Raw genomic sequence first — 18,954 nt, 5'->3', positions numbered from 1 at the left:
GGTAAAACAAGAAGCTGCATTCAGTAAACGCTTGATGCCTCCGGTGGCATCCTTGTCGATACAAAGCAACCTAAGTCCAAAACGAGATCAAGTTCATGGTCAAACTGAGGTCAGGTGATGTCTGAAGATGAGGAATGGTCACAGGTTACATCTGCATTAATATCAAGTCATTCTAGTAAGGGGTATTGATGCTAGATGAAACAATCCCATTTGGTTAACCTCGTACGGATGAACAAACAAACAGAATGACAGGACAATCACTATATGTCTCCCGCATCAGTGCCGGAGGCATAAAAATGGACAAGGAAACTTATACTAAACCTTGTTAAGAGTTCTAACAGAAATATGCAGAAGATCACTGAAGATTTTTTGAATATGTATGTCTTAAATGAAATGTGTTGATAGACATTTAAAACATTATAGTTTAAACATTTTTCTTAGGTACATGAAGTTAAATTTTAACGTTACTGGTTAATCTATGTTTCATTAAAGTAGCATTATAATATAAAAGGGTAAAGTACCAGTTATATTTAGATTTCTTAGATTATTATTTTTCAGTTTTGGACTAGAAATACTGATTAAATGCTGAATCTTAAGTAGGAGAGAAACTACATTATTTCAGCTAACAGACTGTAATACCTGTATCACATCCAGATATGATTACAGTCTGTCCATTCACATCAACACATCGCCGTGTTAACTTCCTGACCAGAGAAATCACTCCACACGCCACGAGGAAAGTTATAAGGAGAGTAGCAACAATACGTATAGCTGCAATAAACGGCAGGATAGCAAGTACGACTAGATAGGCAAACTCAAATGAGTGGTATGCTATATAAGTCTTCCACTTCATTGCAGCAGTCATCTCTGAAAGGTACAAAAATAAGATGAAGTTATTTTCATTACCATACTAAAGTTTCTATCTGACACCATAAAGAATGCACACTTGTTTCATTACGGTAGTTCTGCATGTCTGATAAACAAAAGTAATGAAATTAACATCATTAATTTTATCCTCATAACATAAAGCCTAGGTTCAGTGTACAGAAATGAAAATTGTTTTATGAATAAATGGCAACAGATGAGTAAATTTATCACAATGGCAACATAACAATCTTTATAAAATTAAAATATGATATTAAAACATCAGACATTAACATAATTCCAAAACATGTCTTAAAAAATCAGCTTGAAATGCAAGGATCTCTTTAATCATGAGTAAATACCTTAAAAACAAGCACATGGACATATTCCATTTCTCCACACTACAAGTCATAACTTCAATAAGTTTAATTTTCTAAGTATACTTTGAGTTTTGAAAAATTAAGGGTTGATAAAATTCTACAATGGAAAAAAAAATTTTGGTCCGAATGTGCAGAACTGCCCTAATGACATACAGCCCAACCTGTATTAATCAATCGCCAATTGAGAGTCACGATCAGGCAGCTGCTTCTGACAGCTTGAAATTCTAACAAAGTCACTTTGAGAAGTTAGCTAATAGGCTGCTAAAGGCTAGTTAGTAACTGTATGAAACATGTGGCTGCTAAATACAAATGAGCGGCACCATGAGAAAACCAACATATTGCATTTGCGACCAGCATGGATCCAGATCAGCCTGCGCATCCACCCAGGGAAGGGGCAGAAGAAGATTAGTGAAGTAGGAAGCATGCAAATTATCGGAAAGTGTCAAAGATGTAACCGCGTTGTTGATTTCCTGAATATTATCGCGTCTAGTTTTACGAGTAATTTAGCTGTCACAGTTCTCGGGGAAAAACTCACAAGTAGGCGGAGCTTAAATTAAGCCAATGGCATGTAAATTCAACTCGTCTTGACACACAGCTTAAGATACTTCAGCGCACCCGGTTTATATGCTGGATTTGGACTGAAGCGCTGAAGTGTACTCCATAGGGAAATCATACCAATAATCATGCCAGAAATCTGACACACTCGCATTTGTACATATTAAAAGAAATTGGCAGCAGTACTTTTTAATCCATCAATGTATAGTAAAATCTACCATTGTGCCATATCATACGCATCAAAACCCATAACTGAAGGCAGAAATACCTGACAATTTTGAACTGGCCTGAAACGTTTTACTTTATGCCGCCATCTTGCTCATTTGAAATACGTGACTGACCTTTCACCCCCGTGAACTGCTAAGAGAGTACTAACATGTGCTGCTTCATGTTTGAAGTTGCATCAGTGTCCCAGTGACAAAAAAGTTGGGACAAAGGAAATTTTTTATTGAAATTGATTTGAATTATTTTTTTTATAGATAACTCCTTAAGAAAACTGGTATGTATCACTTATTTTTTTGTTTACAAGGTGCTCTACATGTATATTTTCTGCGTTTCGTGTGGTGACGTCATGCGAGAATCTCGCTGTAGCTCTTCAAAAAATGGCTGCCAAAATGATGCAGATCTAAAAGTGACTTGTAAAAATGGACGATTTTATTGTAAGATTTGCTTGCAGAATTTGGTAAACCGTGTTAACTGATGTACCGTATTTTCCCTAAGTCTTGGGACACCCTTAATTTTAGGACACCCCTAAAATCTGGAAAAATAATTATTTTTCTTGTCCCTAATTTTTTGGACATGTATTTTCTCAGTGTATTTTTCGTCCCTAAGTGTTGGAACTATTGTTGTGTACCGATTCAAGATGTAACTCAAATACCGTTATTATACATTGTATGGTTTTGTATCGATCAAAATATCAAATAATTATAAGAACCAAAAAAAATTTTGTAACATTTTCATCAAGTGTTGTATTTTTTTTTTTTTTTGCTGCAGCCAGGAAGTCTGTTTCCCGTTGGTAATTTATTTTAATTTACCACTGACTGGAATTTACCCACATATCGTACAGATATTAAAATGCCATGCCGGTAAGTTTCCATTCCACAAGCACGTGCGACCTATCGTAATGTCTAATTTACATCGCCGTTACTTTTGTTTACCAACACGTATACAAAAAACGCGTGTCATGCATTCATTTTTTAATATTATCACAGTTACAGCGTTCGACACTAACTTTTTTGCCAGGTATCCCGAAGGAGGGATACCTGCTGGGAAATTTAGGAATCCCTGCTGAAAATTAGGAGTTCCTGATAACAAAATGTGGTAAGAACATGAAAAAAGTAAAATCTAACAAACACAACTGTTTACAGTACTACATGTATTTTATTTCCACTTTATTTCCATTTTACATCAATGACAACAATAGCTTTATGACTTTTGCTGTAAAAGAATAATGTCATTTCTGTCCAAGTCCTCTTCCCCCTCATCTTCACTACCATCGCACTCCTCTGCCATTTGTTGTAGTTCGTCTAAATGTATGCCGCCTAGTTCATTCCCCCTTATAACCCCCTTATTTGTAATCATTTTTTTGACATAAAAAAAAATTCCGAGAAGTCTCTCTTAAATAAAAAAAAATTCAAAAAAAAAAAATGTTCCGACCTACCTACCCTAATTTTTTGAGCATGTTACCAGATACAAAGATTTTTTAGGCCTTATTAATGCAACTCCCAGACTTTATCTAAAACTAGTACATTGGTCATAACAGATTTTCTTAAACATTTCATATTTTAGTTGTTTTATTTTGCACATTGCCTAAAAGTGGGTGGGGTTTAGTGTTTGCATGCTTTTATTATCAGCAAATTCTTCTAAATAAGAGCTGCTTTGGCAACAGTGATCATATTTTTCATAAATGCAGACGTTTTATTGGCTTTTTATTTTAGTTTGTACTAGAAAAATCTTGTAAGAAATGATAAAAATGTTCGAAAATGTCGGTCTAGAAAACGAGTGACAAATACGAAAAACAAAAGTAACAGTTAAAGTTCTTGAAAAGATAACTGTTTTAACTTTATTTTCTCATCATACCACGTATAATTTCTGCTTATTTAATTTGTTTTGCCCAAACAAAGCCTCGGCAATGATAATAAATTTGTTATAGACCGTAACGGCCGACCGGCTCATGTAATCGTATCGAGCACACAAAATAATGGTACAAACACGATAATCTAAGGCTACATTGTTTATCAATTAACTTGTAAACATTGATCAATAAACACCTTTGATAATGACAAGGCATATTGTACTAAATACAAACCGCAAGATAAGCACGTGTCATTTGGCGTGTGGCGTGACTGACATCTGTCGGTAGATAATAAACATACGACGCTCCGCCTACTGCCATATTTCCGCTTGTGCCGGCTCACTGGGATTTTGATTGACAGGGGGCAGAACTATCGAACTTGGAACGCATCTAAGTAAATTTTTGCGAGTCAAGCCGACGCACGTGCCGTAATTTATGCGGGTAAATTTTTTTAGAATCATATTTTATCTGAAAATCAAGAGTCCCGATGGAACACCGAAATTGTGAACTTTAGGATCCCTTGCGGATTTTTGATGTCCTCGGGATCCCGGGACACCTTTAGTGTCGAACGCTGTCACTTCAGATTTTCAACACCAACTGAGAAGTAATACAGTTTGAATTGTATAACGGTTTTGAAAAGATATCGACAGAAATGTTGGCAAAATTCTATAAAAACGGTCAAATTTTCATAAAATTACTTGCAAAATTTCAAACAGCGCAATCCTAAATACTTATTTCTGTCTAAAAGTAAATAAATGATACATACTATGGGCATAAAATTCAGATTTTTGACCAGAAAGTACAAACAAGAGCACCGCCTTGCGGGTGCTGACGCTCATCTGATTTTTTTTGTGTAATAGAAATATTGTCCTACCCATGATTTTCTAAGTCTAAAAAGGGCCATCATTCTTGCAAAAAGCAGGATAGAGTTATGTTTCTTGATGTACAGTGTCCACTTATGATGGTGAAAAACTGTTGCAAGTTTTAAAGCAATAGCTTTGATAGTTTATGAGAAAAGTTGACTTAAACATAATACTCAACCAAGAAAATGATTTTCTAAGTCCAAAAGGGGCAATAATTATTGCAACAAGAGCTGTCTCCATAGGATGACACATGCCCCCGATGGCACTTTAAATGAATAGTTATGGCCGATGTTCGAGTTTAGGACCTTTGACCTACGGAGCTGGGTCTTGCGCGCGACACGTCGTCTTACTGTGTCACACATTTATGCGTAGTTATTTTAAAATCCATGCATGAATGACAAAGATATGGACCGGACACACCCATCAATGCACTATCATGAAAAAAGACCTTTAAAATCTAAGTGTGACCTTGACCTTTGAGCTACGGACCTGGGTCTTGCGCATGACACGTCGTCTTACTGTGGTACACATTCATGCCAAGTTATTTGAAAATCCATCCATGGATGACAAAGATATGGACCGGACACGCCCATCAATGCACTATCCCTTAATGTCTAAGTGTGACCTTGACCTTTGAGATACAGACCTGGGTCTTGCGCGCGACACGTCGTCTTACTGTGGTACACATTCATGCATCACCGGACACGCCCATCAATGCACTATCCCTTAATGTCTAAGTGTGACCTTGACTTTTGAGCTACGGACCTGGGTCTTGCGTGCGACACATGGTCTTACTGTGGTACACATTCATGCCAAGTTATTTGAAAATCCATCCATCGATGACAAAGATATGGACCGGACACGCCCATCAATGCAATAACCTTTAATGTCTAAGTGTGACCTTGACCTTTGAGCTACGGACCTGGGTCTTGCGCGCGACACGTCGTCTTACTGTGGTACACATTCATGCCAAGTTATTTGAAAATCCATCCATCGATGACAAAGATATGGACCGGACACGAAAAATGCGGACAGACCGACAGACAGACGGTTCAAAAACTATATGCCTCCCTTCGGGGGCATAAAAAGCAGGATGGAGTTATGTTGCTTGCTGTACAGGGTCAGCTTATGATGGTGAACAAGTGTTGCAAGTTTCAAAGCAATAGCTTTGATAGTTTAGGAGAAAAAGTTGACCTAAACATAAAACTTAACCAAGAAATCTGATATTTTCTAAGTCCAAAAGGGGCCATAAATCTTGCAAAAAGCAGGACGGAGTTATGTTTCTTGCTATACAGGGTCAACTTATGATGGTGAACAAGTGTTGCAAGTTTTAAAGCAATAGCTTTGATAGTTTAGGATAAAAGCTGACCTAAACATAAAACTTAACCAAGAAATCTGATATTTTCTAAGTCAAAAGGGGCCATAAATCTTGCAAAAAGCAAGATGGAGTTATGTTTCTTGCTATACAGGGTCAGCTTATGATGGTGAACAAGTATTCCAAGTTTCAAAGCAATAGCTTTGATAGTTTAGGAGAAAAGCTGACCTAAACATAAAACTTAACCAGGCAACGCCGGCGCCGACAACCGCTCAAGTGATGACAATAACTCATCATTTTTTTTCAAAAAATCAGATGAGCTAAAAACAGAATAGAAAAATCTTAAACAATGAAAAAGCGGCAGCAATTTAACAATATGGAGTAAAACGATTTTTGGCAAACAGATTTCTGTTAGTGCTGCAGAATAGGTTATGTGACCTCGTGAACATAAATAGAAAATGTGTTTAAAAAAAAATAATAATAATGATGTTGTTGCGGTTCTTTAGAAAGTTTTGAATGAATCTTTGTACATGTATTTTTTGACACAACACATAATAATAAGATATTCTTCTCAAACCATTACGTAATTTCCTCGGGGGCAAATAGGTCACAGAGGTAGGATATCCGCTATTATAGTTGACATGTTTACCTGTCAGTTTATACAGGATATTGCACATTCGCTCTAACAAATTAAAGAAAAAGTTTTTTTTATTGATATTTACAAGACTAAATCTACTTCTCAGTTCTTTAAAGATCCGAGGTGGTATGATCAAACAGTGGTGTGCCACACGGCGCGAAAACATAACGTTACGCCATGAAAATCTCAGGATACTATACCGCTTTGATCTCCATTTCAAATGTCATGATACCAACACACTTCTTTTAGCTCTTTGAGGGGGTGTTAATTGATGATGAAAACAAGGACAATTACTTAGTTTATCAACTAAATAATTACCGATAATTGCTAACCCCTTTCAACACAGGTGGGTGGGGGATGTTACTCGATGACGATTATTGTGTCCATATTTTTGGGGCACTTTTCAAAATAATTATTTTATGCTGTCCCAACACTTGGGGAAAATACGAGGGTTGTCCCAGAAAATCGCGAACTTTTTTGATTATTTTGAAAATAAGCGACGCATCAAATAATTATTTCAACTGATGTTATTTCAATGTATACTTGACAGGACTATAGAGCTTAAAATTAAATAAATGTCGTATAATTCGAGTATTTTATAAATAATGGACAGCAGTAAGTGCTAGTCGGCGCACGCTTAGTCTTCCTCCTACAAAAAGAAGTGGCTTCCTTTTAAATTCATGTAACTTTGCCAATATACATCTCACAGGATTAAAATTTATATCGTCATTAATGGCAATGTTTGCGGCGTAATCATTTTGTGTTTCAAGTCTTCGACGTCACTTACGATAAAATAGTGATGTAATTTTTTAAAGTAACGGTAGCACGCACTTTCAGAAATGATCACATCAGATAAGTTCGCGGCGCAGAAAGTATTAAAAGTATTATTTCGCCCTCACTTTGAATCACTCGCCCTACCTTCCTTAAAACGTTTGTGCCACGTAAAGATAAGTGTCCTGCTAACATCTGCCTGACTTCCAGAATTGTCCACTTCCCGTTTTGTTTGTGAAGAAGTCATACTGCAACCTACTCAATATTTTATAAATACTTTCTGCGCCGCGAATTTATCTGACATCGCAATTTCTTAAAAGTGTGTGCGACCGTTACTTTCAAAATTGCATCTCCATTATAAAGCAAGTGATGTCAAAGACTTGAAATGCAACATAATTACACGCCACACGTTGCCATTAACGACGATATAAATTTCAATCCTATGAGATGTCTATCGGGTAAGTTACAGGAGTTTAAATGGAAGCCGCTTCTTTTTGTAGGAGGAAAACTGAGCGTGCGCCGACTAGCACTGACTGCTGTCCATTATTTAAAGAATACTCAAATAATATGAGAGGTATTTAATTTTAAAGTCTATAGTCCTGTTGAGTATACATTTAAATACCATCAGTTAAAATAATTATTTCATGCGTCGCTTATTTTCAAAATAATAAAAAAAGTTCGCGATTTTCTTGGACAACCCTCATATGGTAATTACTTTATCAAGATACCCGTATGTTTTCGTTCAGAATTTCAATTTGACTATTTTTGTGATAAAAAGTTGATCGACTTTTTATTTTGGTATGGTTTCATAGTAGGCCTGGTCCAAAACTCTAAAGCCGCATCTATGAAAAAACAAAATATGAAAAAGTGGCATTTAGAGTTTTGGAAGCCAGGACTACTTGACACATAGCAAATTGTCACAGTGTGAATTGCGGTAATTTGCATATAAAGTCTGATTGCTTGAATTTCAGCTCTTTAAGGAAGAACAATGTATTTTCTGTCAGATTTTATGTGTGTGCATTGTACCCGTGGAATTTTAAAACTTTCTTGCAAGTGACTTTTTATGCGGGAATTACGCAGATTTTTGCATGAATGGGAATGCTGTGAAAAGCACATTATAAATGAAAGATGCAGACAGTGATCATCTTTAAAATTTGTATAAAGCTGTCCTAAACATCCTAAAACTAATTGGACTACGAGCCCTGCATCTTGATCATTTCATTTTAACAAAAGGTAAAACAAAAAGGTAAGCTTTATTTAACACTGCATTTGATCTGTGGACAATATGAGATACATAGCTCTTACAAGTGTGACAATCCAGTACCAGATACTTAACCCGGGCTTATTTCACCTCCTGGTACAACCCTTTAAATACCAAGTGTCAAGCATAGGGACGCTACCAATACTGTTTTTCACATGTCTTTTTTTGATCAAATTGATGTGGTAGGGAATCAAACGGCATGCCAATCAAACCCTCGACTTCCCGTAGACACTCTACCATTCAGCTATTGAGGCGGCCTTGAATAAGTCAAACACTGAGAAAACTGACAGACTCAGAAAATCAGTGCAAATAAATATTTCACTATTTTCAGGCTGTACAGCTTTAAGTGCTCCATTGTGTTTCAGGCTGCCATGGAAAACAAGAGGACCATGATGGTCCTGAATCGCTCACCTCTTCCCACATGACCCAGTTTTGAGTATGACGTCGTTTTTTCTATTATTTGACATAGTGACCTAGTTTTTGAGCTCATGTGACCCAGTTTTGAACTTGACTTAGATATTATCAAGAAAAAAATTCTGACCAATTTTCATGAAGATCCATTGAAAAATATGGTCTCTAGAGAGGTCACAAGGTTTTTCTATTATTTGACCTATTGACCTAGTTTTCAAAGGTACGTGACCCTGTTTTGAACTTTAACTAGATATCATAAAGGTGAAAATTCAGATCAATTTTCATGAAGATCCTTTGAAAAATATGGCCTCTAGAGAGGTCAAAAGATTTTAATAATTTTAGACCTACTGACCTAGTTTTTGACCGCAGTTGACCCAGTTTCAAACTTGACCTAGATATCATCAAGATGAACATTCAGACCAACTTTCATACAGATCCCATGAAAAGTATGGCCTCTAGAGAGGTCACAAGGTTTTTTATTATTTGACCTACTGACCTAGTTTTTTAAGGCACGTGACCCAGTTTCAAACCTGACCTAGATATCATCAAGGTGAACATTCTGACCAATTTTTATGGAGATCCATTCACAAGTATGGTCTCTAGAGAGGTCACAAGGTTTTTCTATTTTTAGACCTACTGACCTAGTTTTTGACCGCACATGACCCTGTTTCGAACCTGACCTAGATATCATCAAGATGAACATTCAGACCAATTTTCATACAGATCCCATGAAAAATATGGCCTCTAGAGAGGTCACAAGGTTTTTCTATTATTTGACTTACTGACCTAGTTTTTGAAGGCACGTGACCCAGTTTCAAACTTGACCTAGATATTATCAAGATGAACATTCAGACCAACTTTCATACAGATCCCATGAAAATTATGGCCTCTAGAGAGGTCACAAGGTTTTTCTATTATTTGGCCTACTGACCTAGTTTTTGAAAACACGTGACCCACTTCCGAACTTGACCTACATATCATCAAGGTGAACATTCTGACCAATTTTCATGAAGATCCATTGAAAATTATGGCCTCTAGAGAGGTCACAAGGTTTTTCTATTTTTAGACCTACTGACCTAGTTTTCGAAGGCACGTGACCCAGTTTCGAACTTGACCTAAAATTTACCAAGATGAACATTCTGACCCATTTTCATAAAGATCCCATGAAAACTGTGGCCTCTAGAGATGTCACAAGGAAAAGTTTACACACGGACGGACACACGGACGGACGACGGACGCCGCGCAATCACAAAAGCTCACCTTGTCACTTTGTGACAGGTGAGCTAAAAATCGAAATCTATAAATCTGTTGTATTTAGACAAAGAGCTATAAAAATAAATAGATCGGCAACGTGAAAGGCATATAGAGCAAATCTCGCCAACATCATGTGGGAACTGAATGAGATCTCATTTTACTGGTGTATGAAACAGACAGCAAAGGGATAAAAATTTATGCCGCGAAAAACTTTCTATCAGATCGTTTGTTTATGATGATGATGGTGTTTCTTTAATGTTATTAGTATTTTCTACACAGGGAAGGAATGAATTTTTGATTGGAAGTCTGAGAAATCAACAGTAGTCGTTTGAAAATTGGACCCAATTTGGTTTATTACATGCCGGCCACATCGCCAGTGTAATACTTTCATAAGCATCTCTTGATTTGATCAAGTCGGCAAACGCTTCGGCTTCAATAAGATAACATGCTACACTATCTTACGCGAGATTATCTACTGTTGCCATTCTGTGTAGCCTGTGTGCACCTATTTTCGCAGAACTAAGGGAATAAAAGAATAAAGGAAAGAAAAACAATATTATGTTGCTATTATTTCCTAATAACTTCGTAAACCTTTTCTTTTCCACTATTATTTCAAGCAGAAAATCATTTTTCTAGTCCTTGTTTACTTTTAAATCTATCATGTAGAGATGGTACCTAAGGATATGTATTCAACGACAACAACAACAAATCGTGTGCAAAACTGAAGCGCATATTGCTTATCTCACACTTGCATAATTTAACATAGCACCGTGCAGTAAATACGGGGATTTTTGACAGCGACATCAGCTTCGTTGTTTTTGGTTGATTAGCTAAAGAAAGGTGATTGTCATTTCTTATTAACTAACACTACCATTTTATTTATACTACAGAACGTCTGCATTATATTAACCAAAGTTTCTGTAACGGTAGATTCCGCAAGGCAAATGCGATTCCGCACGCCTCGGTCAATATGCAAATTAGGTACATTTGTAAACACAAGGTGCGTGTCATAAAAAGTGAAATAACTTCTTTCGGCACAGTTTTTGGTATGGTTTTGGTGTGACCATGAGACAGAATATACATTTTTATATCGCTCTGTTTTTAACTCATACATTTTGAGGCCTTGATTATTCTTGGCAAACAAATTTTGTAAATTGTTGCGGGATTTGATGTCGTAAAATTCATACAGTCTATTTATATTTTTTCCTCATGAATAATCAGGCCTCGACCTTAGCGGTGGACCGTTGGACCGACGCAACCAAAATATCGGCAGGTCCACTAACTATCAAAAGTTGGGTAGACCGACGGTCAACCAATTTTCAGTCACAGTCTGCAAATAAAACAAGAGCTGTCCGTAAGACAGCCAAGCTCGACTATTCAAAATATTGTCACAGAAGCAGGAAATTATTACCCAAAATGTTAAATATCAAAAGAGTTTTAAGTTCGAACGGGGACATAATTTGACCAAAATACATATCAGAGTTATGGGACTTGATGTTATCAACTAGTTTTATAACCCCAAAGAAACATGTTAAGTTTCAATTCAATATCTGCATTAGTTTTGGGGATAGTAACTTGCATGTAAAACTTTAACCAGAATTTTCTAAGTCCAAAAGGGGGCATAATTTGCTCAAAATACATGTTAAGAGTTATGGAACTTGACCCAGTGAGGTTGGTAATTGACCTAGAAAAAGAATAAATAAGTTTCAAAGCTATATGCCTTTTGGTAAAAGCTGTATGTACTTGCACGCAAAACTTTAACCAGGATTTTCTAAGTCCAAAAGGGGGCATAATTTGCCCAAAATACAGGTCATAGTTATGGGACTTGGTGCTATCAACTAGTTTTATAACCCCGAAGACACATGTGAAGTTTCAATTTAAAATCTGTAGTAGTTTTGGAGATAGTTACTTGCATGTAAAACTTTAACCAGGATTTTCTAAGTCCAAAAGGGGGCATTATTTGCCCAAAATACATGTCAGAGTTATGGGACTTGACCCAGTGAGGTAGGTGATTGATCTAGAAAAAGAAAAAATAAGTTTCAAATCTATATGCCTTTTAGTAATAGCTGTATGTACTTGCACGCAAAACTTTATCCAGAATTTTCTAAGTCCAAAAGGGGGCATAATTTGGCCAAAATGAGGTCAGAGTTCAGAGTCAGGGGAGTTATGGGTATTGGTGCTATCAAACTAGTGTTACAACCCTGGAAGACACATGTGAAGTTTCAATTAATATCTTGTATTAGTTTTTGGAGATGTAACTTGCATGTAAAAAACTTTAACCGACTTTTAGTCCAAAAGGGGCATAATTGCTCAAACTACATGTTAGAGTTATGGGGACTTGACCCAGTGAGCTAGGTAATTGATCTAGAAAAAAGAAAAAATAAGTTTCAAATCTAATGGCCTTTTAGTCATAGCTGTATGTACCTTTGCCCACGACAAAACTTTAAACAGAATTTTCTAAGTCAAAAGGGGACATAATTTGGCCAATGAAGGTCAGAGTTATGGGACTTGGTGCTATCAACTAGTTTACAACCCCGAAGACACATGTGAAGTTTCAATTCATCTCTGATTAGTTTGGAGATAGTAACTTGCATGTAAAACTGTAACCAGAAAAAAACCTAAGAAAAAGAATAATAAAATAAGTTGTCAAAGCGATATGCCTTTAAATGATAGCTGTATGTACTGCATGCAAAAACTTAACCAAGCCGTGTGCGCTGGGCGCCGACGCCAGGGTGAGTAGAATAGCTAGACTATTTTTTGAATAGTCGGCTCATAAAACCCTTAAAGCTATAAAAAAATAGGGGGGAAAGCGATACACATATCCGGAAAATTCACAAAGATAAGTGATTTTGCCTTAAGTACAGCATTCTACCGTAATAAGCATTGGCGAGTGTTAAAGTCAGGAGAGCACGATGGACACTCCACCGATCGGGGCGAGTGGTTTTTACGTGGTATTACAAATTGAGAAATGACATCAGGACAAAAATATGGGATTGACTGGAAATACCGTGAATCGTAAAAATATCAAACTCAGCTGGGTATAATTTCCTTCCACAAGCACGTGCGGCCCCGATCATTAATGTCTAATTTCATCGCTGTACTTTGACACAAAAAACGCGCCGTGTAGGGAGTAATTTTTTTTTAATATAATCGCCTTTAATTTTCAACACTGCTTGAGAACTCATACAGTGTGAATTCGCTACAATTTTAATAAGATATCGACAGGAAGTAGGGAAATCTTTAAAAACGTCAAGTTTTAATATAATGTTTTGTTAAAATTTCAAACAGCGAAAATTTGGATTATTATTTCGTTCTTAAAGTAAATAAATGGTACATACTATGGTAATCAAACTAAGGACTTTTGACCCGAAGTACCAAAAATCACAATTAAAAAATCTTAATAATGAAAAAGCGGCAGCATTTTAATACATGGAGTGAGTGAAACGATTTTGCGCAAACAGCTTCTGTTTTAGCGCGGCCCAGAATAGGTTACGTGACCTAATGAACGTAAAGAAATGTGGTTTTAAAAAAAGCAGTATGATGTCGTTGCGGTTTTAGTAAGTTTAAATGATTCTTTGTCACATGTATTTTGACACCAACACGTTGTTATTGTATGTATTTCTTCTCTTATTTAATTTTTAATAATGTAAATTTTCGTGAGGGCAAAGAGTTTTGGTTTTTTCAATTTTGATTTTTTTTTTTTTTTTTTTTTTTTTTTTTTTTTGGTTTTTTAGTTTGTGCTATTAGTACCACAATTATTTTCATCGTTCACGGTTGAACATTACATGTCAGTTTATTTCAGGATATTGCACCTTCGCTTTTAAAAAAATATTAAAGAAAGAAAAACTTTTTAATGATTTTTATCAACAATTAAAGGAATCGAGAAAGTACGATCAGGCAGTATGTGTCACATGGCGGCCGAAACCATGAGTAAATGCAATGACAAATCTCGGGGAAACTTACGATTTTGGATCTCCGCTTCAGATGCCACGAATAACGCCACTTTATTTAGCTGCTTTGATTGAGGGTGTTATTGAAGATGAAAACAAGGCCAATTAATTAGTTATCATCAGAATACTACGATAATTAATTGTTGATGTTTTCTTTTTCACTTTCAACACGGTCGGGGAGGATGGGCTGATGATTATTGTGTCCATATTTTGGACACTTTTCAAAATAATTATTTTTCGGGGATAACGCTTGCCTACAGTCTTCCATTTTTAATTATCTAGAAAACTAAGTCCGTTTCTTTGAGTCATATGAAGTTATGACGTCTACACATCACAATTTATGTGATAGAATGGAGGTCCACTAAAGTTGAGAGGTCTCCTAGATTTGTAGAGTTGGTGGACCTGCTGGCAACTGTAAAAAAAAAGTTAAGGTCGAGGGCATGCCTGATAAGGTTTTATTTCATATGATCATACCAATACCTGTAATTACATCCGCAGTAACAAATAAAAAGAATGTCTTAAATGAGTTCATTTGAAAATGAAAGTAGTGCTCACTTTGTTGGACATGATTATCATAGATTCTTGAAGTAAAAGATAGATTAGGAAACAATCTGATCTCGCATTACTTGTTAAGATAGATAAACTAAATAGTCTAGAAGAGTCGATTGTCCACTGGCTTCAACTTTCAAGTCGGACCAAATTTTTCGGATTAAATATTGCCTTTCCGCATGAAAAAATGAAGTATGAAAGTTAAACCATTATATGTTGAGGTACGCCATATTTAATTTTTTGACTTCAAAGAAAGTAATATCAGATGCATTGAATTTTTTAGGTAAATACATGTCAAGTTCCCGGATCGCGGGAGTCGACGGATTTTTGGTACCATTTCCCGGACATACGGAAATCAACATTCTCCCGGAAACCAAAATTCCAAGCTAAGGTTTCCTAATCAAACTAATTCTTATAACACAGTGCACTGAGTTAATTTAGCACTCTACTGGTATATGATAAGAGTTAACAAGGTTACGCACTGATGACATTCTGCAAACAGGTTGTGTACGTGCTATTTTTTAGATGGTTCATGGGCGAGTGGTGATACTGACATAATATGATGAAAGATTAAGTGTGAAGGGATCCTTTGAATAGATTAAAGAGCCACCTTATTGAGTGATGGTAATCCATTACACGATGGCATTAATTGAGAGAACAACTAGAGATAGGTTTTAAACATATTTTGACAGCTATTGATTTTGTATTTATTTGATGAGTTAAAAGCATTTTTCAGTGTAGATTTAAAACAGTTGAAGTACTTCCACTACTGTCGGATTTATTTCCAATCGGTGCTAGATTCTGCTCATTTGAAAAAATCTAAAGAATGTAAAAAAGTACTGCAGATATTCCACATTAAAGAAACTAGACCGTATAAAAATTTCTCCAAATTCCAATTAATTGCTCAAAACATCCTGTAATAAATACATAAGTACTATAAATCTATGCTTGTTTACATTGCCGAATTTTAAAATTTCATTTTAGACAGTACCGGTAACTGTTAAGGTTCGATGGAGGCCTGAGAAACAAAAATCAAACAACACCAAATCATAGAAAGAGAGTGGTTTGGAATGAAAATTGAACAGCTGTAAAAACATGTATATTATTTACGAAACAAGTGTCAGTATACTGATATAAACATGAATTCCGGAAACGGTGCTAAAGGGGTTCCAATTTCAGGACATTAACCGCTTTAAAACTCCCCATTTTAAAGAACAGTAACGGTTCGTTTTGAGGCCTTTGCAAGAGCGTGCGAGTGGTGAAATTTCGCCAAGTTGGAACCCACAGTTTTCAGCAATTGTTTATCTTTATTTCTTAAAATTGACATTTATTTTCAAGGAGACAAAAAAAGTTCCATTTTATGTTAAGTTACAAATGGCATTCATTTTCAAAGAGAAACAAACTTTTTCGATTATCTTAAGTAATCTTGAGAAAAGTTGTACTTTGAAAATGATCCCATTGTAAAGAAAAAAAAGATAAAAAAAAAAACTAAACAATTGGCTGAAAACGATGTGTTGTTCAACCTTGTTACGTGAAATTCACCACTCGCAAGCTATTGCAAAGCATCAAAACAAAAACAGTGTAACAGTTCTTTTGGGAAAAACGATAGTGTTTTTAAAGGCGTTATACTGTCCGGAAGTGGAGCCCCTTTAGGAAGCCTTTTCCGGAATTCAAGTTATATCAGTATACTGAAATCTTGTTTAGTGTAAAGTAATTATACATGTTTTACATGCTGTTCAATTTTCATGTCAAACAACTCTTTCTTTCTATGATTTGGGTTGTTTGATTTGTGTTCTCAAGGCCTCCATCGAAACCTAAAGGAGTGCATACAAAAAGCAGACTGATAAATGGCAAAGCATGCAGATCATGATCAGACTGCATGGAACAATTTACACTTGGTCAAAAGGCAGAATGAATGGTATTCAACATGATGAAAGGTTAAAATGTTTTAAATTGCAACTAAACACCTTAAAAGAGTGACCAAATCCGATCTTAATCTGTTACACGTTGATTATATTCAAGCCAAAAACTTTCCAAAAACGTCGAAAAAATCTCCTGGGATTTTCATCACATATCCTGATTTTCAACTGAAAATATCCTGAAAAATGTCACGGAACTTGACATGAGTAGGGACCATCTCTATATTCATGTTTCCGGTTGGTTTGCATGTGACTTTCACTTTCGCCAAGGAGGTAATCCTAATTTCGCAGGACGGCATCCAAAAAAAACTTGAGAAGCACTTCTGTGAAAGTGTAAAATGTATTGGACCCCTAAAATTTCAAAATAAATTGCGTGAGTAAGACATTGAAAAATTATTGCAATGTAACCTTAAAACAGTGGAAGGGAATTTGTCAACTTTATAAGGACAACACAACAATTCATTACCGTTTTTACTTTGTCAAATGGAATCGAGAGGGCACCATTTTTAAAACTAATTGACCTAGTCAAAAATAGGGTTGGGAACAGGTGAAAACGTAATCAGCTTTCAAAGTAGGTCAAATTTGTGTTACTGCAGTGGAGCGCTGTCATTGTGTTCTCGCAAAAATCAAATACACACGACCAGCATGTAACGCGAAATAGCAAGCACGTGGAAATTTTTTATCTGCTTGTTTTAGGAAATTCGCTTATCGTAAAGGATGGAACAATTTGTAAACATTGGTGTCATAAAATGTTTGTAATATTGGCCATAAACTTTTGCAAAAATCACTTGAATTAAACTCTTCCCTTTATAATGCAAAAAACAGTCATTACCAAGAATATTGCTCCAGTAATTAGAAAGGAATAATTTCAACTTTCTTCCTCCTACCCGTGCATTGTAATAAATACAATTATGTGAAAATAAGATTTAGGTATAAAGCCACCATATCAGGGTGGCCAACCCACTTTTGGATATCGAACCCGCTGAGAAAACGTATCGATTCAGGTAATATTTTTGCCTATATTTTCTTATTACTTGACGGATTTTAAAGATATAAAGAGCATCGAAACACCACAATGAGTGCTTCTTCCCACAAAAGGCTCTGCCGTAGTGTTCTGTACTGTTATCAAAACACTTCGCCCAATGCTTTTCGTGGAAAACACTGGTGATAACGTACACACTTTCTTAAAACGATCAGATTTTTTTCAGATCAACAAATTCAGTAGAACTTATAGCGCAGAAATATTATAGCGCCATGATTTAATTTAACCGTTATATAATAAAATCTACAAGATTGATGAAACACCAGGGTTTATGAGGAAATCTTGGAACTGGATATCGTACACACATATATAAGTATGAATCGTTACATGATTTCATGAAACTAACCAGGATAATGTAAGAATTACATTGATTTTTAAGTTTTATGTTCAAGTAAAAAAACTTTATATCAATGTTCGGTGAATTCTATTTTAGGTCATAATGCCTAAAATATCTTCTATTCATAAAAAAAAGGTACACCCAAAAGTAATGAAATTGAAGATGCATTATTATAAATAGTGTTTGTTCTCTTTTGAACACGATGTGGGTCTTATGTACATGTTACTTCGACAGTTTCTGGTCATATTTGATAAAATATCAAGCTTTTTCATTCAGAAGTATGTATTTTCATGGGGTCCGGGGTATGTTGTGATTAACATCTATTATACGTACTCCAAGTGTGAAACATCAATATTGAAATATAGGCCGTTGGTTTTCGAGGTTGGCAGTTCTATTGTTCCTTTCATTTTGCAATGGTTTGTAAAGAGCATATTTTGTAACATGTTCAACACCCTTACTTCCGAATGAATATATCTACATACAAAGTAATCATAAATAATGACCGTGAAAGTGTGAGAAATATATTCTGTACGAAACTGACCATGTAAGTAGAAAATGTAACTTACAACAAGGATCAGTGAACATTTCAAAAAGTATTTCCCTACTCAGCATGATGTGTATAGTGATAAATGGTCATGTAGGTATAAAATTCCAAAGTTAAGAATCACACAAGGCGGATATTTCTAAACCTTTTCTGAACTTTGTGGGCTTTCCTGAAAAAAAAAAAACGCACAAAAAAAACAAAAAAAAAGAGAAAAAAACATCGGGCCAC

General features: G+C 35.7%; 1 protein-coding gene across 1 annotated transcript in view; it reads right to left on the bottom strand.

The window, feature by feature from the left end:
• The window catches only part of LOC123563744 (D-beta-hydroxybutyrate dehydrogenase, mitochondrial-like), a 52,796-nt gene extending 35,031 nt beyond the window's left edge, over positions 1-17,765 (bottom strand). Inside the window, exons 1-2 of the mRNA XM_045356721.2 lie at positions 17,636-17,765; positions 640-867 (exon numbers count right to left, since the gene is read on the bottom strand). Coding sequence (XP_045212656.2) covers positions 640-865 — 226 coding nt within the window. The 5' untranslated portion in view covers positions 866-867; positions 17,636-17,765. The remainder of the gene's footprint in view (positions 1-639; positions 868-17,635) is intronic.
• Between the last annotated feature and the right edge of the window lie 1,189 nt (positions 17,766-18,954).

Source organism: Mercenaria mercenaria, chromosome 2 (assembly GCF_021730395.1).
Source record: "Mercenaria mercenaria strain notata chromosome 2, MADL_Memer_1, whole genome shotgun sequence".
In the NCBI taxonomy this organism is placed as follows: Eukaryota; Metazoa; Mollusca; class Bivalvia; order Venerida; family Veneridae; genus Mercenaria; species Mercenaria mercenaria.
The sequence above is the reverse complement of the archived record's forward strand: the minus strand, read 5'-3'. Positions and strand labels throughout refer to the sequence as shown.